We start from the raw sequence: 22,554 nt of genomic DNA on the forward strand, positions 1-22,554 counted from the left end.
GCACTGACTCACAGGGCCCTGAAGGAGCTGAGCGATGCAGAGCTGATCCTAAAACCATAAACCAGTTCAGCCTCAATCTGTCACAGTTTCTGCAAGCGCATCATAATATTTCTATCCCAGTATCTCAGGAGGCTTTGCCTGTAAGTATCAGCAGTTATTTAGGGAGAGCTTCTTACTTCACCATGGAGGAGGAAAGAATATAATTATAGACTTGGCTTTTTCTTATGAGTTCTCAGTGAACCAGAATATAACACACAGACTGCTGCAGAAAAAAGTTTATTCAATGTTTCACTAAAAAAGCTACAATTATGGGAATAAGGGGGTTGCTGTTTTTATGATTCCAATTACGTGTGAAGGCAGATAAGGACTTCTCAGGACAGCCTAAGGCTTTAGAATCAACTTCTGACAACAGTGAGAAACATACCAGCCATCCCAAATGTAATGCTGGATGCCTTAAGCCCTCACATACATGATGTCTCTGTGGGCAATACCAAGTGGAATGCGTTTAAACGCAAGGTGAAATACAGAATCAGTGCCTTTATTTGGTGAGGGGTTTCTTGTATAAAGAAAAAGACTACTGGTGTGAAAGAAGGAATGAATCTTTAACTAGGGTGCTGCTCTAGCAATTGATTCACCTTCATAGAATTTCTTGAAGCTTTGAATGCAAAATGAGGAACAAGAAAAGAAATCTGAGCCAACTTGATATTTTTTTCATCAATTGAACTGGGAGCAGGGGTGGAAGAAGGCAGCAATATCAGTAAATAAGCATGGAAAGTGAAATACCTAACACATTCTAGAAGAGTTTACTATTCCTGACACAGCTGAGGTCCTGGCAACTTTGAAAAACACTTCAGGGTAGCGGCATCTTTTGATCTTCTCTAAATGTGCATGAAAACTAGAAGCTTGCAATTGTCTAAGTGCTTAGAAGGGTCTAGAATGCCCACTTGTAAACTAATTTTGAAATCGGATTTCTCAGTCTCATCCCTCATCTCTTCTCTCAAATATGATTGTACAACAGCCTTCTACTAATGGCACAAATCCTGCTAATGTAATCAAAAGGTCTTGTATAAAGGTTGCGCAGAAGTTTGCTTTACATTGCTCAGGGAGGGAAGTACACGGACATTCCTGCTGATGTCTGCAGCAGCCTTGGTCAGATGAAGACCGATGGAAGACTGTCAAAAAGACAGGTTCCCCAGTGTTGTAAATCAGTGTAGTTCCCTTGACTGAAGGGAATTACTGATTTATATCTGCTGAGGATCTGGTCTATATGGTGGCAACTTCTGAGGCATACAATAATGGCGCTGCAGGTACGTGCTGGGGATCTGAGAACAGAGTCTACGACAACCAGGAGCTGCTCTTGGGAGATGGCACTAAGTCTGATGTTGTAAACAATACAAAGAGGCAAGCTGGCATTACTCTGGGAGCTGATAGTTTGGACACTGTTGTCCAGGTACTGTGGTTCTATACATGCATTTTTTGACAGGAACACTGAGCACAACAAGGCATTAGTACAGCAGTGGATTGAGCTAATCGGCATAGCAGGATGCCGGCGTCAGAACTGCTTGAACTTTTTTCACCTCCCCGTGGTAGGAGAATGGGAAGGTTGTGGTGTAGCACTTGTCCCTGTTGTAGGTGTAGCAGGTTTCAGGTTCATTGCAGGAGGTGCTTTGCTGGGCCTTGTAAATCTCACCACCCAGCTCAATTTCTACGGGATCGCATTTTTTGCAGCTGGAAGAGATGGAGAATAGAACAAGTGTTACAAGAGTTGTAAGATATCCCTGGTGAAACCCAAATCTTCCTTGCTATCTGCAGATGAAGCTAGATGAGTGCTGTGGCCTTTCTAGCTTTTACGCAGCAATGCCCAGCCAAATGCTTGGAGTGTTGTCAGACTGCTATTGGCAAGGGGAGGGTTAAACAGGCAATGTGTAATTTGCTGCTACTTAAGACATTTGAGATGAACAGAGGTCAGAATGAATCATTCCCTGTAAATATGAGACTTTTTAATGTGAATTAATCATGTAAATAACAATTTCTTGGCTTGCAACGGAGTATGAAAGCTGGGGTCCATGGGAAAACTTTCCTCTGTGACCCTGCCTCATCTTCTCTACTGGCCTTCAAGCATGTTTTTGAGCGGCTGTGGGCAACTCTGCAGGGGAGGTTAAGTCTTAGGAAATGAACTTAGTAAATAAAATTACTCACAGTTCGGTCATGCGGTAGACAAAAGTGGTTCTGAGTGGGGACATGGGGTCAGAGATGTTCTCTCGAGCCCGCAGGGGAACTCTGCAAAGGAAGGAAGAGAATCGCCCTTCTGAAAACTACTCATTAAGCAGGGGACTACCCTGCTGTGAACAGCTCTCATCTCTCATCTTGTTCTTCAGGTTGTTTCCATTCCCACCCTTCTCCCTAGCCAAGCCCAGGAACAGCAGGTCTTGGCCCCTCTGTGCCCTCAAAGGCAACAACTGCCCACAAGAGGACTGCAGCAATTTCTAAAAGTGCCACTTTAAAGGTGACAGTGCTGATAATACTTTTTTTTCTTTAAACTTGGAGCTGACAGATGCCTGAGAGACTTGCAAGACACAGACAGGGATGTTTAATTAGCATTTCTCCTGTTATGAGCTCTACCAGAACTCCTGCAGCTCTGAGCCTGAACTTGGTCCATGTTTCCAAGAGACACACACACCCCTCTAAGATTTGTGTGAATAATAAGGACAAAATCCTACTCTTGAACTGACATCTGCCTCATAGGATTAACCTGTTCTGACAGTTTAGGCATTAATTAGTTTCTGATAGTTTAGGCATTAACTAGTTTACCCAGTCTATAAAATAGCAGGCTTGCTATCAGCTTTCTAAGTCCAGTAAGTCCTTGGGCACAACTCGGTTTCAGATTAGATCGACTAATTAGATTGACTCTACCTCCCCAGCCTGTTTTGTAAAGTTACTACTGGACCACTTAAAACATGGAGATGCTTTCTGTACCTGAAGAGACAAACACCAGATAGGTTCATGTGAGCTACTAAAACATGAAGCAAAAGGAAATATTCCAGGATACCATAGAAAGCAGCCCATGAGAAAAACAGTTCAATGCCAGGACATGGGAAACAATGCAAAGGAAAGGGAACTCCTCTAACAATTCATCTCCTGCTTACCACCTCTGTGTAATACTTGTCTCTCACTTACAGGATGCGTATGTTTCTTTCCAGGACTTCTTCACCAGGATTTTCTTTGGAGGGAACGAACTTTGAGGTCACTGTCACACACTGACACTTATTATTGACCAGCACATGCTCGTCATCCCCAGGGTCCTCTGGATAACCTGCAAGCACAGGATATGAAATCCCAGGGTCAAGAAGAAAAACCTTGAAACCGCCTCTAGCAGAAAGCCAAGTGATGAGAATGCCACAAATGCACTATTACGGCATCTGGGTCGGTTCAAGCCCAGGTTGCAACAGGTACAAATGAGCCTCTTGGCATAGATGAGTTCAGCTGCCTTCCCTGCACAGTCTACGTGGATGTGATGGGACTGGCATGGAGAAAATGATGAACCTGGGGACACTGTGTGGCTGGTGAGAGGCAAGCGCGCAGGGGTTTCTCATGAAATGGGAGGAAAGGCCCCTTGCAAGCTTTGAGCTGTACCTGGCAGCTGAAGTGCTGCTTTTACCCTAATGGGGGAGGCTACACAATTCCTCTATCATGCGCCAGGACTGTCCTAGCAGTCCAAACCCTAGTTTGGATCTGGCCTCTAAATAAATGTCTCTGACCTTGCCAACGTGGCAGATGTGTCGGTTTTCCTTGACTGGTAGATTGCCCTTCAGGTCCCCAGGGGAACAGATGCCAGAAAGCACTGCAGGACCCAGCACAAAGGCAGCCCTCTGACCTAGCACTGAAAGGCAAGGGGCACTTGTGGTTCCCGTGGTTCGCAAGGAAAACTCCAGTCCTGATTTTCTTACTCAAATAGAGAAGATCCAGCTTGGGTGTGACTCCCGCACTTTTAGCATGCTATTTAATATGAAATTCAGCCACTACAGGGTGAAACATCCCATGTGCCACACAGAGGCTCTCTGAGTGTTCCTGGTGGCATGCAATGCCTTCTTAGTAGATGGATTTGAAATAGCTTGTTCTTTGCTAGTTGGTTTTCCTCAACCCAGAGCCTCTGTTATCTTCACCTACAACAAGCCAGCCTTGCTTTTATATGCACACGTAGTCATACCCTTAAGTAGTTGTTTGTACATCCCTCTGTATTTCTCAGTGCTGCTGACATCAAATTCACAGCCGTCACTTTGCAGCATTGCTCTTCCTACAGCACCTTCAGCCTGCTTAGAAGTACCAAAGCCCATGATTTCTGTAAGATGGGGATAGCTTCTATTGGGCTCTAGACCTCAGTTCTGGGGACTCACCTACTCTTCTTGTCCCTTGGTTTAATCATGGAGAGAAAGAAGAAATAGGCTAAAAATGTCTGTGTTCATCCTGTCTATGGAGAGTTTCAGACTCACTTTGGCTTAAAAGCGTTGGTCCTAATAGCTGGATTTCTTTGAGTTATCAAACATGGATCAGTAAGGAAGCAGACACCCATGCTGCATGAGCTCATATCTGTTTTTTTCTTAGTACCCATGTGCAAAGCTGCTGGGTTTGATCAACAACAGACCCTGTTGCTATAGGGTGAAAGGGATAGTGCTCAAAGGCCGTGGGAGCAACAGCAAAGCTGGGAGCCAGGAGCAGCACACGGACTCTGAGCTGGACTGTGAGTTTTCTGACTGTTAGCCGCTGTTGGCAACAGCTTAACCATCACATGAAGCTGCCTGCAAGACCAAACAAGGACAGGACCTCTGCAGTACTGACAGGCAGAGCCCCCACCTATCTAGTCCATACCATGTAATGCAAAGAGCATTCCAGGTTTTCTGCCCTAGGCTTCTTGGACCTTCCTTCCTGCCCTTACAATATGCTGGTCTCATTTGCCTTCTTTCCACTGGCTTATTTTCTGAGATCCTTACAGGCCTCATAACCATGAAAAAAGACACCAAAACCACGTAAAAAAATGCCTTGGAGTGACCCTACAATTCACCTGCCGGTTACAAATGCTGTTTCTGTGATAACTGGCAGCAGAACACCTTCTGAAGAAGATTCACTGTGGAGTTTCTTGATCCGGAAGGAACCTGCTTTGGTCCCTTGCTTTGGGCAGTGGAGCAGGCCACTGCAGGCATGTGGGAGACGTTTGTACTGCTCTCATGGGTTTCTTTCTCTATAGAGAGCATATCCACTATACCATGTGCCCACTGAGCCTTTTAGCCCTTGGTCTAAAAGCCCTTGGCTTCCAGCATTTCTCAGGGTGGCACCCAGCCCAACTGGCTAGCTGTACAAATGCCACTGCAAAATGTGCACAGGGAGGGTAAGTCAGGTCACACTTCTGACTGCAGCATGCCCCACCAAGACAGAAATATGAAATTGTGTCTGACACACGGAGATGGTCATTGTGCTTGTCTCTGTACCCCTTATCCCAATCTCTGTTGCTCTGCATGCTTCCTCTCTGCCAACTCATCGCTCAACAGGAACATCTCCCTCTGAAGCAACATCTTACTACAAAAGCCTCTTTAGTCTCTGCCTCCTTAAGTCTTGGCCTTTCTTTTGTCTTACAGAAAGTCTCTAGCTTCTTGTCCTCCACGTAGACCTTCCTCTGGTGTCTGTCACTATTCTATGTAAAGTTGTGTGCAATTCTTTCTAAGCCCTTAATCCAAAGCCACTATTCAAGTCAGCTCCTATTAGCTTTGGGAGTTGTCCCAAAAATCTTTGGGAGCAGACTTTAAATTCATCTCCTAAAATTATATTAACATACTCTTTTATGAATATGCAGGGGGGGGGTTGTGACTCTACTGTAAAAGTACTGTCCTGATTTAATCCCTTGTGTAACACTCTTGGATTCAGTAACCAGAAAAGTTACAGGAACTCCATATGTTTTTTTGAAGTATAATTACAAACCCCAAAGGAAGATAGTTCTATCAGCAATGCTTCCATGTGTCACCCGGTAAAGTCGCTTTGGGGAGAAGGTAGTTAAATACAAAATTTCTTAATGCCCTTCTAAATACCTGTAGGTTGGATTTTCTGGTGCTTATTTACTGCAATATGGTGTTCGCTCCCTCCTCAACACCCATGCAGATATTTTTTTGACAAAATTTCTCATCTTCCAATATTGTGTTATTCTGTAATACACTGTGAAGCCAAACAGAATCCAGCTGCAGCATAGCAAAGAAGCAAATGCATTCCAAAAATATCTGTTCAAACTCTGCTGCAGGTCCAAGTGGCTACTTTATTAAAGTAGGAAAGGGCTCAATTAGCCAAAAAATACATTAATTTCAACATAAGTAATACAAACAGCACTCCTGCAGCTGCATGTAAAAAACCCTCTACCTGGACTTCCACTCTAAGCTGCTTATACATATGAATGGGGAAACCCAGACTGGGCTCTGTGGTGAACCGACACAGTATTTATCAACATTTTCTGCCTTTTCAGCTAATAGATTATATAGCTGGTCACTTTTCAGAGCAAGCTGTACATTCCAAGGACCTGCCTGGGTAGGCAATTAAGACACCCTTTTCAAAAGTTGGAGGAAATGCAGGGATGCAGTTGGGTTATCCTTGAGCATCCATTTAATCCTGTGGACCAGATCCACCATGTGACTGAGCATGACTTTAGGTCATCGTATCAAAATCTGGCATTAGTCAGTATCTTACTACCTGGGAACCACACTGAGGAGTGTGCTGGGATGACAGTCTCATGTCAGCTTAAATCAAGAGCCTCCAAGAAATTCAGTGTAATTACACAATAAACTACAGTTGAATCAAAAGTAAGCCCTATGACAGGATTACCAGGGAGGTTTTGAAAGCCTTTAAATCTAGCAGGTAAGAGTCTTGCCAGCTTCCTAGCACTTCAGAAAAGCAAGAGCGCATGTTTGTGGTTTGTTGCTTTAGAAACCTGATCAAAAAAGGCTAATCACAGTCTTAAACTTGCCACTAGTCATAAGGTTTTTAGCCTCAAGGCAGCAATTAAAAAAGCACACAGCTCTGTGGAGCAGAAAGACACTGAGGTGTGCGAGCACCACTGAAGCGTGACTGCCTGAGCAGGCTTTGAGGTTTGATTTTTGACAGTTGTAATTATGAATAGCCAATCATACAACCCCCCTCACCAATACCTGAAGCAGTTTTCCATGTTTTCTGTTTCCCACCTACCTGCCACAAGGACGAATCCCAAGGAGACAGCCAAGGCCACGCACAGCAACAAAGAGCTCTTCATCTTGCCTTCCCTTCTTTTGAAGAACGCGAGTCAAGAGCCCGTGTCTGCCTATAAGGGCGTGTGCAAATGATACAGCTATTTGTTTCCTAAAATAAACAGCCCAGCGGGCTAGCACTGACACCGTGGAACCTGTGGCTGAGGACTGAAACCGGGCATGTCTAATGCACAAAAGACCTCTGGCTTTCAGAGGTGAAGGGGGGCAGGGGGTTGCACTTCTACTATGTGTTTTTATTCTGTTCAGCTGAACAATTTCGTTAGCATTAAAGCTGCTGAGTGCAAGGGGGTGCAAAATTTAGGGGACGTCTTGCCATCTCCCACCTGGGAGCAAGAAGTGTAAGGTAAGGAAGTGTCCAGACAGCCAAGGGGTCACAGCTCTGGCTCCTAGTTTTGAGAAATCAGACTTAAGGATTGCTTGGCTTGTATTATAAAAACACTTCAGGCTTCAAGATCAGAATCCTGTTTGCACCAGATTCTGTGCAAACCTCTATTAAGGGCTCAACCTGCCCCCAAAGAGGTTGCAGTCAAAGCAGACAAGATGAGGGAGGGGTAAAAGAGGTAAAGCAACAGCAGGTCTGTGGCAAAGCTGAACTCACCCTCCAGCTCTGCTCGCCCCATCCAGAGGTTTCTTGCCTTAAGAATGGAAAAAGGACTGGATGGGATTTGTGGGTTATGAAAGGTCCGGAGTCTGGTCCCAGGCAAACTCTGACGCACTGAGCAAGCAGACTTTTCCTGAAGGAGGGGAGCACTGGCCAGTACCTGGGATTCTTTTTTTGTCCCAGATTTGGGATCACTTGTGTAACTCTGAAAAACAAATGTTGCAATGTAACTCAACCACGATCAGGGCTGTCTCTGTAGCATTTGTACATGTCTTGTGCAGAGAACGCCACTTTTTAAGGGAAACCCAGTCCAAGCAAGGGCCTCCAAGCACCCACGTCAGGGACAAAATGGGGGACAGAGCAAAGTATGATGCTGGCAGGCCCATTCTTATCCAGGGTTATTGACTCAGTGTTTCCTGAATTTCTGCTACCTGCAACGTATGTTCCTCTCAATTAATGTCAGCAGCCCATGGTAAATCTCCCTGCATTCTCCAGCTTTTCCTTATGCAGCAGAGCAGCAACCCTGTGCCCAGATACAGGCTTTTCACACAGCCCACGCCACCCTTGACTCACCCAGGGTCAGTTCCTCTGGCCAGGCTCTCAAGAGGCTAAAGTCATGAGGCCATGCTGCCAGGCATCCCAGCTCCTGAAAAGGCAGCCTGTCACTTTACAGGCTGTCTTCCCTTTCTTCAGACCTTGCTCGCTGGGTCCTTAGCCTTAAAGCGGTTCAAAGACCCCAGAATCCATCCCCTGAGCTTCTTCTCCTAGCACGAACATCTCATCTGGCACGTTGCATGATGCAACGAGCTTTTGTGTTGCATCAGCAGCACTCACGGGCAAGGTTTCCCCTGGGAGGTGATGGGGGATGAGCAGTGAAAGCCCAGCGACTATCAAGGCATCAGGTTATGCCATAATTCTTCTTTACAAACCTTGCTTTCTCCATAGGGCTCCATATTCAGGAGGGCAAAATTTGTTTTTTTTTCCTTTCCCCCTCCCCAGAAAGCATTGCCAACGGAGTTTTATGTGGAGCTCTCTTCTGAAGCAGCAGCAAGATGTTCCCTGTGCCCCATCTCTTGCAGAAGGTTAAAAATAAACCTGGCTAACCATGAGGTGGTAGGGGTGTCTATCTAAAGCACTATTGGTTTTGGTCACTTTTTCTGTAACAAAATTGAGGTTTTTTGTAAATATACAGGAAGGTGTGATGCAGGCAGCAGAATAAAGCACACACAGAAGAGGCCAGTTCTGGTCTGTTTTGCCAAACTGCCCCGATACAAATACAGCACAGGTACCATCCCAGCAGAGGCATGCATGAGTATTTTCAAACCTGAAGGGAGAGACTGAGCAGAATGAAATGCTGTGTGCTTCTGTTGATTTCGGTGGTTTTCCCTGACTGCCAATGCTCAGCATATCTGAATTTCGGTTGCTAAATCTACATGCGCACATACGGTCCCTTTGGTCTGCATGTGGTGGCACAACAGCTATTTTTAGTCACAACCAGCCACCTGCAAGTCTCTGGGGATTTTCATCTAGATTGCAAGCTCTTTAGAGAAAGATTCATTTTATGGACTATCCCCTTTTTACTGTGTGACATTTGGAATTACCGGAAAATTATCTGGGGAAGCAGGCATTAAAGTACTGTGGCAGTTTGGCAAGGGGCTAGCAAACCAGCACCCCAGGCTTAAATTCTGGGCTGAGTGGGGGGCTAGACTCCCAACCTCACTGCGCGGCAGAGGCTAGCAAAGGAATAATTGAGAATTTGAAAATAAATGGGAGCCAGTCTTGTCGTCTCAGTCTCCTTTCACTTGTCCTGTGCATCCAGTTGGCCCTGGACAAGCTGAACTAGGATTTTCCAGGCAGGAAGCTGGGCCTGGATGAAGTGAGGCAAAACAGGTGTACCTTTGTGTGTCCTTGCTGTGCTGGGTGAGGCATGGAGAGGACAGCTGTACCAGGGCACGGGGTACCTCCAAGTAACACACCATCCACTAGCAGTCTGTCCTATGGCTTTCTTTGCTCCTCATTTCTCAGTCAGAAGCAAAGAAATTGGTGGATTAAAACAGTCATGCAGCGGTCAGTGACTACTTTATTGGGAGCAGTGATTCCACCGACGCTTACAGCGAACCGGGGTGGTTTGTCTTGAGCAGTTCCCAGTAACTGGATGAACTAACTCACGTTGGAGGTCATCTCCAGCTTCACCAGAAGTGGATGATGCTTTCAGCAAGTCCTGGAGGAGGTTCAAATGCCTGTAGGTGCCATTTCTTTTCTGCTCTTAGAAATTAACCTTGGATTGAGAGACAACATGTCAATTCCATTTAAATCCATGAGAACTCAAGTGGAAGCTGGTCTGTTGTTAGGGCTCCGAATTTCGAAAGGGCAGACTTTAAAAAACACGAGGGCACTACACTGTGAGGGCACTACTTTGTGAGAGTACTTAGGTGGAAACCATCAGGGTCAAGGACACATTGAAGGCCTGGGTTTCTCTAAGTCATGCTTGCAAAAGTTATGTGGAATTTTACCAGGCAGAAATCAGCTGCAGGCTTCTCCGGGTGGATTTCACACAAAAAATGGCAAGATTACAAAGCCTGATAGGCAGAGACAGCTGTATTTTAGTGGCCAACTAGTATAAAGTAAGAAATTCTACTGATGTGCGGCTAACAAATTAAATTAATGTTGTTTTGCTTTCCAAAACCAAATTACTCTTGTCGCTCTTGTACAGGCCTGTATCCAGGGGAGCTGATATCTGAAAACTGGTATGGGCGGATTTGGAAAAGGTGTCTTAGTCTAAACATATCTGGTGCAACAGCGTATGAGGAAGACCCAGAGGTGACTACGTGGAGAAGCTGAACGCAACAGAGAAAAGGCTCCTGAGTGTGACTTGTCTGCCATTACATCTACCAGAATCCAAATGAGTCACCAAAAAGTGAGTAAAGTTGTGCAACCCCCACCCCCCTGTTTCAGTTAACTTTAAAATTTGCTTGACATGTCTTTTTCCACCAGAAGGTGCACAGGACTATTTATAAATAAAACTGCACCTGTTCTGCGGTGAGAAAAAAGCACCTGCACTTGCTCTCAGTAGAACACCCCTTGCTGGGACAAGTGGCTGCTTAATTTATCAGGCTCTGGGTTTCTAAGCTCAGACTTAAAAGAATTATGGTGCCTCCCTCTGCTCTTGTGGCATGGCAGTCTGCCTCTTTTGAAAACAGGCCGCTTCCACGCAGCTCAGTATTAATGCGATTTTCCCTTTGGGAAGGTGGGAGGCTCGGCTGGGTGCTCTGTGACAGACAACAGACAGAAACAAGTCAAAACACAGGATGAGTAGAGATTGTCTTAAAATGGTCCTGATGAGGGGTCCCCCGCTGCTGGAAACGAGAATTGCTCCTTTAGTAATGCCCTGGGCACATCTATCGATGGGTGTAAATCCAAGGAGCACGGGGGGTGGGGGGGGGTGGCACAGCAGCAGCCCAGCTTCGCAGCCTGCCCTTGCCCTGCAGCCCGAAAGCGCAGGCTGGCAGCCTCTAGGATCAGCCCGGATCCTGCCAGGAGACACGTGCATCCCTGTAAAAGTGTAATTTATTGAGGGGAAGGACTCAAGGGAGCGTATGTACCTCAGATGCGTCCAAGGTAGTTTTCAAACACCTTTTTCCTCTCTCAAAGTTTGATCTGATTCTTGTTTTGGTTAACAAGGGGACAGATGTGCTTCCTTTCTTTTTTTATTTTTCCTCGTTGTTGCAAGATTACTGTACAGACAGCACTTTTACACGTTTGTGCTTTTAGATGAAGAAGAACCATTGAGGAGGGAAAAAAAGCACTTTTTGTTTTATTCATTGCCGACACCTGCCAGGATTACAAAAACCCACCTTGTTTTGGCGGCTGCCCAGGTCCCGCAGCTCCTAGCGGGTCTGCATTACTCGATCAGACATCCAACAGGAGGAATAACCTCACCAGCGCTGCAGGGCTGGCGCGCCGGCCGCTACAAATCCGCAGATGAAGGGGAAGGGACCGAACGCGAACGTGCAGCTGTTTGTGTGGGGGTACACGCCGGAGCCCGCAGCGCTCCCGCAGCCGGCTGGGTCCCCATGCACAGAGCTGCCGGCCTCGCCCAGGCATGGGCCACCCCGGGCCGCAAGGGGGAAGCTGCGGCGGCAGCGGAAGCGCGCAGCGGAGGAAGCGGAAGCGCGCAGCGGGGGAAGCGGAAGCGGAAGCGCAGGCGCGGCGCCGGCGGAGGGGAGCCATGAGGACCCGGCGCGGCACCGTGCTGCGGCCGCCGCCCGGCCCGCAGAAGGAGGATGAGGATGACGGGGAGGCTGAGGCGGCCGGCGGGCCGGCGGGCCCCGAGGCGCTGGCGGATGAGGTGGAGGACTTCCACGAGGCGCAGTTCCGGGCGGTGATGGCGGCCCTGGAGAGCGGGGAGGAGGCCGGGGGCAGCGAAGAGGAGGAGGAGGAGGAGGAAGTGCTGGGGTTGCAGCTGCCCGAGGAGGACAGCGAGGAGGATGGAGATGGTAAGGAAGACAACGAAGGAGAGGAGGAGGAGGAAGGGCAGGGGCTGAATCTTTACGTGGACCATAGTGCAGAAAAGGATGGAGGTGAGGAGGATGAGGAGGGTGTGGAGGATGAGGATGGAGAAGGTGAAGAGGAGGAGGAAGATGAGGTAGAAGATGAAGATGGGGACCTGTCCATGGAAAGCGATTTGGAGGAGCACCGTCAGGACACCAAGCTCCCCCATGAGCTCTCCTGGGGCCAACGCAAGCAGCTCTACTACGACACGGACTATGGTAGTGATGCCCAGGCCAAGGGCAAGCGTAGCCAGCAAGAAGTCGATGCCGAGGAGGAAGAAGAGGAGCAGGAGGCTCAAGTTATCCAGAGACGGTTGGTGCAGGACTTGGGGGAAGATGACTATGGGCTGGACATGATCCAGGGCTATCTGGCCGAGCAGCAGAAAACCCGTGATAGCGAGGGGCAGAAGATTGACAAGGATTTGCAGGCCCTTCCCAAGAAGGAGCAGCTGAAGCTACTGAAGCAGGAGTCCCCTGAGCTCCTGCAGCTGATTGAGGACTTTGAAGTCAAGCTGATGGAGCTCAAGGATGAACTGCACCCACTGCTGCAAATGGTCAAGAATGGCACTATCCCGCAAGGGAAGGGCAGCCGCTATTTACAGACCAAGTATCACCTCTACTTGAACTACTGTGCCCATATCAGTTTCTATTTGGTTTTGAAGTCAAAGAGGATGCCGGTTCATAGTCACCCCGTTATCGAACGGCTGGTTGCTTATAGAAATATAATCAATGACCTAGCTGTTATAGATGAAAAGTTATCCTCGCAAGTTCGGATGCTTTTGAAAAACTACTATGATAAGAAGGAAGGTAAATTACGGAAGGAGAAGAAGTTTGCAGTGTTTCTCCCACTGGATGTTAAGAAAACCAAATCAAAACGTGGACCCGCTCTTGCTAATGGTCGCGATGTTGCTGATGGACGGTCAGATGAGTCGGACATGGATGAAGAGGCTGCCCTAAAATACTATAAGATGATGGAGGAGAAGTTGAAATTTAAGAGGAAGAGAACCGAAGACCAAGACACGCTTGAAGAAGGGGTGTTGGAAGGAGAGGATCCAAATAGCAAGAGAGGTGTGACCTATCAGATGATCAAGAACAAAGGCCTCACGCCCAGAAGGAGAAAGATCGATCGCAACCCCAGGGTCAAGCATCGGGAGAAATTCCGTCGAGCTAAGATTCGCCGCAAGGGCCAGGTCCGTGAAGTTCGGAGGGAATTGCACAGATATGCTGGGGAGCCATCCGGTATTCGTGCGGGAGTTAAGAAAAGCAGGAAGCTTCAGTGATACTTATTTTTCTACATTTCTGATAGCTGCCAGTAGCACTACTGAATCAAATAAAATTTTATAAACGATATTGTGAGTTTTATTCTTATGAATAATGGGGGGGTCATGGTATTTGGGTTGTTGGGTTTTTTTCAGAGGATGCTTTTCAGAAGGTGCGACCTCTAAAAGTAGCACAGGGCTTTTTCCTCACCGGGCCTGTGCCTTAAGGTGTTTTCCTCTGTTGCAATGTTGTCATCTTTCCATGCTGTAAATACTGGCTTTGAGAGGCTGTGAGGGATGTGTCAAGCGAAGGGCATGAAATGGGACAGGATGGGACGGAGGGACCTCCTGAGGATGGGTTGAGAAATGTGTTCTGTGCCCCTGCCGCTGCAGTCTTTTTAACCGTCTTGTTCTGGTCCTTCCATTTTCTGTGTGGAGCTGCAGAATGAGATACACATGGTTATGATTTTTAGGCTCTCCTAAATCTTTCTAATTTTGTAACTAAGCAGAAAGCTGTTACCGAAAGCTGTCCCCTGTGGCCTGAGATAGCATTTACCTTCCTTCTGAAATCAGTAAGAAGCAAAACAAGGACTTTTCTGGAGTTCATAGCTATCTGTGATAAATACATTAACTTCATCTATGATAAATGTGTTAAATGTCTGCTGTTACAGGTCTAACGTAGCATTGATACAAGACAAACGGGTAAGACGTAACATCTTCATTTTGAGGGTAAAAATTAAAAATGTTTTGATTACTGCCATGCCTTCTGCAGTGAAAATGCATTTAACCCCACACTGAAGTTTTTTGCTAGGAGCTGACTGTGAGTGACCTGCATTTCAGGCTGTAAAAGAGGAATGACAGATTAATTTTTCTTAAAAGTTTAAGAAACAGTGTCTCAGGTAAGACCTGCACTTGTGTCTGGGACAGGTTTCAGGGAGCCTGTGCTTTTATTTGTGTACCAGGAGCATCTGAAAGGTACTATGGTCTGTTTCCCATGTGAAATCACTGAAGGGGAATAATTGCCTTGTGCATAAACGCTGTTTCATGTTATGGAGTCACTGTGCATCTAGGGGGTTCGTTGGGGGGGTGTTTTGTTTTGGGCAGTGGGGGGATGTGTGTGATAGTCGGGGGGGGGGGGGGGGACGACCGAGGGGGCTGTGTTCTCATACCTGTGGCAGGCTAGACACTGTACTTCAGACGTGTGTTTTCTGCAAGTGAAATGTGCTTCTGTAGGTTTTGATGTAAAACTTTATAGCCTAGGCCTGTTTCTGCCAGGCACATGCTGTTAATTGCTGGCTGGAGAATATTTTGTTAATTTGCAAAGCTGATTGTTAAAGGGAGAGGTAGAAAAACAGTAAACTTAAGCTGGGCAGATGGGAATGGAAGTAAGCAGGCTTTTTGTCATCCTATGTCGCAGATCCATGGGATGCAGAGCTATAGGCATGGTGATTTTGGAGGGGATTCTGGTACAATAGGTAACGGATAAAATAGTTATATGACAAGTTCTTCTGACATCAATGGCCCTGCATTTGTTTGCCTCCTGCTGCTAAGAGGCCAAACAGCAGTTAAATGCTGCACTTAAAAAAATTAATAAATTGCTTCACAGAAACAGGCTACAAAGTGTTGGGAGTTGATCCCTTCCATGAAATTGCCTGGGTTGCAGGGCAAAAGTGAGGCTTGCTTGCAGAAATCACTGAACATGTCTTATCGGAGCAGTGCTCTCTGTACCCTGATATCAGGCTTTGGGTGATGTGCAGCCTGTTAGCTGTGGGGATAGAGGTGTCTCCTTTGCCTATGCTTAGGTGCTTTTTCAGAGGAGAAATGGTGGTGTGTCACAGACATCACATGGGATGTGAAAAATATCCTGCAGAGATGCTAACTGATCCCATTACTACAGCACCTGTTCATGCACGTTTCACACTTTGTGCAAAAATGGACTGATGATCTTTCATAGATCTGCAGGCAAGCTGTAAGTATCCAAGGTGGCTCTGCATTGCCTTGAAAACCTTTAAGGCAGCTGGCAAGCAGAATTCTGGCAACTTTCATATAATTAAGAGAAATAATAAATTAGTGTGCTGTTACAGGCATGCTCCCCAGAAACATTGGGATTAAGGCCGAAGGCAAGAGGGAATGCTGCATATCAGCACGCCCAGTGCAGGCAGCCAGCAGATGGCACGGCACATCTCCCCAGAACGCTGCGCCAACTGGTTTTAATGAAGATTAAACACGGCATTATGTTCAGTTGGTTAGTTCAGAGATTGGACAAAGCCATAAATAGTTCATTCCCATATGGTTTTATGTATGAGTGATCATGGGAAGGCTGTGATTATTAATGCCATGGGAGGGGGGACACTCATGTTCCTTGAAGAAATACTTCTTAGTGGGGTGTTTTGTGCTGAAGGGAAATCCCTGGCCGTAAACAGCTTTTGAAGATCCTGGTGAAAATGGACTAGGGGAAGGACTACAGGTGATGGTCAGGAAAATAAGTGAGAAGTGGAGCAAAGTCACAGCTAACACGCTGTTTGGGTTTTTTCCTTCTTCCAGTAGTGTTTCTGGAGGAGGTGCTGACGCTGCCAAGCGATGTGCTTCAGCCATGGGATGGCACTTGTCCTCAGCAGGCCCCTGCTTAGCAAGCACTGGCTGCCCTGCTTGGGAAAGACTGGCGGTGGGGTCTGCTTCGGTGGCACGTAACGCAGGTTAGGGCTTACACGCTCAGGCAACAGCTATGCCTCACCTCAGTCACCCTGCACAGCCATGGAGCTACCGGCCTCTGTGTCCTTTCCACCTGCTCATGTGAAGCATGGTAATTGGAGAGAGAGTCCTGGCTGGACTTGCATGTAAATGATTCAAGTTTAAAAAGCACATAGGCAGCATGTAGAAAGTTCTAATGAGAGGTATGAGCTGCTCTGTTGTCTTCCTACACCTGGAAAATGTAATCCTTGGTGAGTGGTAAAGAGTAAGCCTGGCTTGGCTTTGGAAACTTGGGCAGAAAAAGTACTGTGGCAGAGGTGGACAATGCTTTCTGCATCACGACCTGCAATTTCTATTTATACGGGGTAAGGAAAATGTATTGAGTAACTCACGTGGAAATACATCTGCTGCTGCCTTAAATTTTGTCAAGGCTTTCCTAGCTGTCTTCCGTAATACTTGATCAGCGGCAGTCTGTACCTTGTTTTACTCTTGCTAGCACCGACAAATAGAAAATCAGTCAGCTTTGAGATTTGTAAAATGAATTAAAGCATCTGTTAAATTAGCTGCAACATGTCGCATGACTTGGGACAGCGGTGGAAAAAGCAGTCTCCAGAAATCAGCGGGCTGATCATAGCTTTGCTTTGGCAGTTTTTACGTGACATCTAAAAAGAAAGAACCAACACGTTTCAGCTGAAGTGTGCTGGGTGCAAGGTGGCCTTTAAAAACGGGCAGACGTGTTCTTTCTCCCTGCCTGCTGACAACGTGACAGTCCACGGTAATTGCCCTGCCTTCATGAGAAGTCTTTGTGTCTTCAGGAAGATGATCTCCAAAGTGAAATCACCAGGGGTATGGACTGTTGGGTGGTTTTAATAGTAAGGAATACAGGTGGACCTTGTCACTTCCTGTCAGAGGATCTGAAAACATTGCTGCTTGTGGGATCTCACTCTTGGGAAAGCGAGGGGGGGAGGTGGGAGATGGTGTAACAGCTCTGCTTCATGGGTAACAAAGCACACAGGAGCCGGACTTCAGATTAAAATCTGTGTTCCCCCACACGAGCGGCGCTGCTGCCTGCTTCTCCCTGGCCTGGCATGGGGAGAGGCCATCGAACAGGTGCGATGGGACAGGGGCTTGGAGCTGTTCCCCGCGGCCCGGCTGGGCAGCTCGCAGCTCACAGGTGAGCTTGGCTTGCCTTTAGCTTGCGTTTACTTCAAGTGTGAGAGAGGAATTGGCAGCTCTGACAAAGAATTAAGGGTAGGAGGCTGGGAGGGCACGGGACCCAACAAAATCCTCTCAGAAGAGGTGTGGAAACAAGGGCCTCCGCACAGTGCTCGGAGCCCCGGCACCGACCGGAGCTGGGTCACCCGATCCCAGTCAGCCCCCCGCGATCCGGCCCCCGGCAGGGGAGCAGGGCCTACTGCCTTGGGAGCGCGGCCCGGCCCGCGGAGCAGCACCCGGCACCCCCCTGCTGCCCGCCTGCGGCGGCGGGGGGCGGGCGGAGGCCGGCCGCGGCCCTGCTTCCCGGCCGGGGCGGGGCCCGGCGGCCCGGGGCGGCGATGGCGGAGGCGGAGCAGGGGCCGCTTCTGTCGCCGCTGGCCGAAAGTTCCCGGGACGGGGCCGGCTCGGAGCTGCCCCCCGCCATGGAGCGGCGGGCCGAGCCCGGGGAGGAGGCGGCGGCGGCGGCAGAGGAGGAGGAGGAGGACGACGAGGCGCCCCCCGCCTCACCGCCTTTCTTTCTGCTCTACCCCGGCCATGGAGGCGCCGCCGCGCCGTCCGGCGTGTGGAGACCTCCGGCGCCCCGCGGCGGGGCCGCCCTGCCCGTGCTGCTGCTGAGCTACCCGGGGCCGGACGGAGCCGGGGGCACCGACAGCCGTGAGTAGCCGCGGGGCCCCTCCCCGGGCGGCGGCCGGGAGCCTCCCGCCGGGCCGGGGCAGAGCGGGGCGGCTCGGGGCCTCCCGGCGCGCCCCTGGGCGGGGGCGGCGGGGGTGGCGGGGGCGGGAAGTGCCGTGGCAGGGCCCTGAGGCGGTGGGTTCCCGCCCCGGGGGGCGGCGAGCGGTGCCCTGTTGGAGGCAGCCGGTGGGAGAGCGGCTCTCCGCAGGGATGAGCTGGCATCGGCTGCGGCACGCCCCGGGCTCCTGGAGGTGGGGTGGCCCCGGGGAGCTCCCCCTGGCCCGGCAGGGCTGCGGCGGAGGGGGCCCGTAGGGCCTGGCCGCTATCCTGAGGGGGCACGGCCGCAGGGCAGCGGCTGCGAATGCTCTGGCGGGAATCACGGCACCGTTTCGGTTGGGAAAGACCTTTGAGCCCAGCCGCTGACCCAGCGCTGCCGAGCCCACCGCTAACCACGGCCCCAAGCACCACACCTGCGCGTTCTTTAGGGCAGCAGCTGGGATACGAGCAGCCCTCACCACCAGCTCGGCAGAATCCGCCTTGGAGGCTGCTCTGCTTTCTGCACCCTTTCCTCCGGGAAGGATTTGTGCTGCCCGTTGAAATGCCACGAGCTCCCCTTGGCTGGGCACGCGGTCCGGGCCGGGGGTGCTGCGGAGCGCCGGGGCTGGTGCTGGGCGAGGCTGGGCGCGCTGTGACGTGTGTGCTCGTGTGGGGCATGTGGGCTGGGAAGGGGTTTTCTGCTCTGTAAGAGTCTTGGTAACGTTCATGTGGTGTGTTTGGGTAAGCTGGAGTGCCGCCAAGTAGTTGTTGCGTGCGTTTTAAAAACAAAAAGTATGTGTGTGGGTGTCTGTGGAAGAGGTCTTCCCTTTTCCATCCACCCATCTTTGAAAATAGGCCCGTAGCTTCGTCTTTTGGCTTGGGCCAGGGTATGGGTGGCCAAGCTTTTCACCTTTGCCTTGTCTCCTGCTTACATCCCAGGTTAGCATTCACTCACACAGCAGCTGATTATATTTGGGTGGGTATCTTTTTGTGTGTGTGCCTTTCCCCTCCTTTTGAAGCTAATGTACTTTCTTTAAGCCATTACTCAGCAGAGCTATAAGCAGTGAGGTAAGAATTTGATTTCTGTAATGCTGAGAGGAGGTGCAATGACCTGACTTTGGTTTGAGGTCTGTGAAGGGCTGTCTGCAGACTTTTGTCCACAGTCCAAAACTCCCTCCCTGGTGAGTTGTTGTTTAAGCTAATAGCTTCCAGTCAAACCCTTAATTTTTACCGCCTCCCACATCCCCCACGCCCCCTGCAATCAGGATGTCTTTTCCTGCTGTAGTCCTGTGATGGGTGTGCAAGGGACTGAGCTATTTTTGATAGAAAAGGAGACTTTAAGAAAAATATTTAATCTTAGCCATCGTGTTTTTGCTGTTCAAGCTTCATTGTAAGAAGGCTTCTGCGTAGATGTGGCGGAATGGAGGTGTTGAGGCGAGCACGTTTATTCACAAGTTCATTTGTGTAAAAACTCGTTGGTTGAGCAATGTTCATGTTAGCCTTATACTCTGCAGTGGCTGTTCATGTAAGCTTTGTGAAAAAGCCTCATAAAATGTATCTAAAAGTTCCCTTGTTCTTTTCAGTCTCAGAGGTAATAGCTGCCTGTGCAATATCGTGTGTCAAAGCCTGCTCAGGAAGTGACTGATGCAGCAATAGCAGTGTCTGAAGTGAACAGGAATCATAATCTATTTACATGGTGTCTTGGACTTTCTCCTGTGGCAGTCTGTAAATCAATTTTTTTCATCGTCCTTCTTTTATTTATTATTTTTCCTTAGTTGTGTTTTTTTCCCAGTTCACAGGGAACTTAAAAGCAGCTTTTGTTTGTTCATCGTTGAGCAGCAGGAGCAGTGGATTCAGCTGCAAAGTCTTGCTTGTTCACTTGCTGCTTTGAGGTTGTTGTTAAAGCAATAGGTAAAACTTCACTCTGGAGCTGAAAGGATGATGTGTGCTTCAATGCTGAACTTCATCCTGGCTACCTGTAGAGTATGTGGCCTCGGAGGGGACATCACTTCTTGCATCTCCTCCAAATGAGTTTCTCTGCACAGCATTGAGATGCAGTGGTATTAGTTGTGGTCTGGGTTATGAAGATTGTCCTGTCTGTGCTGGTATCATGGCCTGCGAAGCCCAGTTTCACGAGCTTTTCTCAAGTGTCGCAAATTCAGGTTGCCATAACGTGTAACAGCTCAGCATTGGCAATTCTTGATCTGCTTCTCCTTGTTCTGTACCTGAAGCGATTGTTCATGTCTGCTTCCCTTGATTCTTCAGTGCTGCAGTTATTTTTAGAGTTAAGATCAACCGAGGAGTGTGAAAAAGGCTATTTTTGCATCTTGTGCTTCTATTAGGAAAAAAAAAGTGATGCACTCTGTGAATACTAATCCCTCTCTATGTAGCTGTAAACTGAAAGAGGTGATACAAGTGAGTGTTTCCTGCTGGATCATGAGTTCCTCCCTTCAGTGCCTGAAGGCTGTCATTTCCATGACTAGTAGGGAAAATAATTACTCTGTATTGACTTTTATGTGTTACAGCAGAGTTAGTGACCAATATACTGAAGTCAATATTTCAGAATATTTTAGAGGTTTATTTAAAGTTTTGTTTTTTTTTCCTGTTATGACACAGTCATTAAACCATGCTGTCTCTTAAGGTCTCGCCACAGGATTGAAGGGCCATGTACTACTGCTGTTCGATTTTATATTTGAAAATCTGGAAAAGTATATTGGCTGTTTGTGAACTGAGGACAGCCTTCATAGCTCTGTGTTAGGGTTTTCCTGGAGAGCAGTGACTTGATGGCATTCGGTGTTGTAGCCATTGCTTCCAGCTGTAGAAGTCAACCCAAGGGTCATTTGCACCCAAGTGGAGGCGCAATGCTTGTGTTAGCAGGGCAGTGGTGCAAGCCCAGTAGTGCTGTTGACCTGATGTCCAGCATTGAAGGTAAATGAAGAATAAATACATGGTAAGAAAGAATGAAATCATAACAGTGTGTCTCTATTATAACTTTATTTTCTCTCCAGATTTTGTCTTGGATATGTTTTTTCCCCCTCCAACTAATCTTTCTCTATTTTACCCAAGATGTCTTTTTTTATGAGGTAAGAGAGATGAGATGATTCTAAACATCAGGTGAAGGCAAGAACCGCTAAGGAAAGGCAATCAAGGAAGCAAAAGCTTGGCATGCCAGCAGGACCTGCTTTTTTGATACAGATAATTCCAGACAGACACAAGGAACAAGATTTACTTAAACATGCTGAGCTGCAATAAAACCTTAGAATACTTTTTAAATACAGTAAAAGCAACTTGATTATGCTGTCTTAGAAACACAACAAAAGAAACCCCAAATGAACAAAAAATCCCCACCCCAAACCATTTCTTGCTCCCACTGAAATCCTACCAGACATCATGATACTTCAAGTAGACTTTTCCTTCCTGTGTCTTAACTGTACCCTCAATTACAGGAGTTACTTGAATCCTTAAATAATATCTCTGTATTTCACAGTGGGTAGACAAAAACCAGTTGGTTGCTTATTCGAGGAATTAAGAATTGTGTCACTGTTTTTTGGGGTTGTTAAACTTTCTTTTGGCCATTCATGTTTTTAACATGCAGGGTTCAAAGTTCCACCGTTATTTGAGGTAATGTACGTATCTGTGCTGGCAGAAGAGTCAGAAACAGGTTTTGCAACGCAATGCTTTGTTACTAATTTTATCTTTTTAGATTACGTTCCACGTAAGTGATTGCCTGGAGAGAGGCTATTGGAAGAGTGCAAGTGTGTGCTTTGCTTTGTGGAATAGCAGCACTGTTGGCTCTTGAACCAGGCGTAGCCCTGATGGTGTTTTTGTAGTCGTTGCAACCGGTACAGCTGTTGAGAGGACTAATGGGTAGGTGAATGTCATGTTGATGCAGAGTTGAAGCCAAAGTGAAGGAAAGAGAGGGCATGAGAGCAAAAGTCATGTTCACAGGTCTGCTAGTAGGAGGTTTTCACGTGTCAGTCAAGAGCATGGACAGAAAATAGGAAGATCAGAATTGTTTTGCTTAGAAATGTGGCAGCTGCCTTACTGGACTAGACTGTCAGGCTGCCTCACCTGATCGAGCAACGGCAAACAGGGTACAAGCTTTAGAAAAACTTGCAAGAACCTGCTGGTGATTCATGCTTGCCTTCCACATAAGGACTTGTGTTTCTTCATAATTTTAATCCTGTTTGCGTGGATCCTGGCATTGTAGTCTCTCTCAGACACTCCCAGCAGCTGTCCCAGAGCTCAGTGTT

The 22,554-nt window shown here is 48.0% G+C and overlaps 3 protein-coding genes across 10 annotated transcripts in view; 2 read left to right on the forward strand and 1 right to left on the reverse strand.

Moving 5' to 3' along the window:
• Positions 1-260: 260 nt before the first annotated feature.
• Positions 261-12,022, reverse strand: JCHAIN (joining chain of multimeric IgA and IgM). 4 transcript variants are annotated; one of them, XM_040586229.1, is made up of 6 exons: positions 11,733-12,022; positions 7,876-8,083; positions 7,219-7,330; positions 3,178-3,313; positions 2,200-2,280; positions 261-1,728 (listed from the first exon to the last, which is right to left on the reverse strand). In XM_040586229.1, exons 3-6 carry the CDS (start codon positions 7,280-7,282, stop codon positions 1,527-1,529), a joined length of 483 nt encoding a protein of 160 aa, XP_040442163.1. In that variant the 5' UTR covers positions 7,283-7,330; positions 7,876-8,083; positions 11,733-12,022; the 3' UTR covers positions 261-1,526. The 4 variants fall into 4 exon arrangements, with proteins under 4 accessions (XP_040442163.1, XP_040442181.1, XP_040442172.1 ...); XM_040586247.1 differs by lacking the exon at positions 11,733-12,022 and adding an exon at positions 9,775-11,257; XM_040586238.1 differs by lacking the exon at positions 7,876-8,083.
• A 39-nt stretch (positions 12,023-12,061) lies between these two features.
• On the forward strand, positions 12,062-13,776 carry UTP3 (UTP3 small subunit processome component). Of its 2 annotated transcripts, XM_040586218.1 has the most exons (2): positions 12,063-12,319; positions 12,491-13,776. In XM_040586218.1, the coding sequence occupies exons 1-2, from the start codon at positions 12,107-12,109 to the stop codon at positions 13,706-13,708; spliced, it is 1,431 nt and encodes a 476-aa protein (XP_040442152.1). In that variant the 5' UTR covers positions 12,063-12,106; the 3' UTR covers positions 13,709-13,776. The 2 variants fall into 2 exon arrangements, with proteins under 2 accessions (XP_040442141.1, XP_040442152.1); XM_040586207.1 differs by having other exon boundaries at positions 12,062-13,776.
• A 4,128-nt stretch (positions 13,777-17,904) lies between these two features.
• The window catches only part of RUFY3 (RUN and FYVE domain containing 3), a 57,776-nt gene continuing 53,126 nt past the window's right edge, over positions 17,905-22,554 (forward strand). For 2 of the 4 annotated variants that reach the window (XM_040586334.1, XM_040586342.1), the window contains exon 1: positions 17,906-18,247. In XM_040586334.1, coding sequence (XP_040442268.1) covers positions 17,932-18,247 — 316 coding nt within the window. In that variant the 5' untranslated portion in view covers positions 17,906-17,931. Of the gene's footprint in view, positions 18,248-22,554 lie in introns of all 4 variants that reach the window. The other 2 variants (XM_040586416.1, XM_040586362.1) reach the window with 2 other exon arrangements.

Source organism: Falco naumanni, chromosome 1 (assembly GCF_017639655.2).
Source record: "Falco naumanni isolate bFalNau1 chromosome 1, bFalNau1.pat, whole genome shotgun sequence".
In the NCBI taxonomy this organism is placed as follows: Eukaryota; Metazoa; Chordata; class Aves; order Falconiformes; family Falconidae; genus Falco; species Falco naumanni.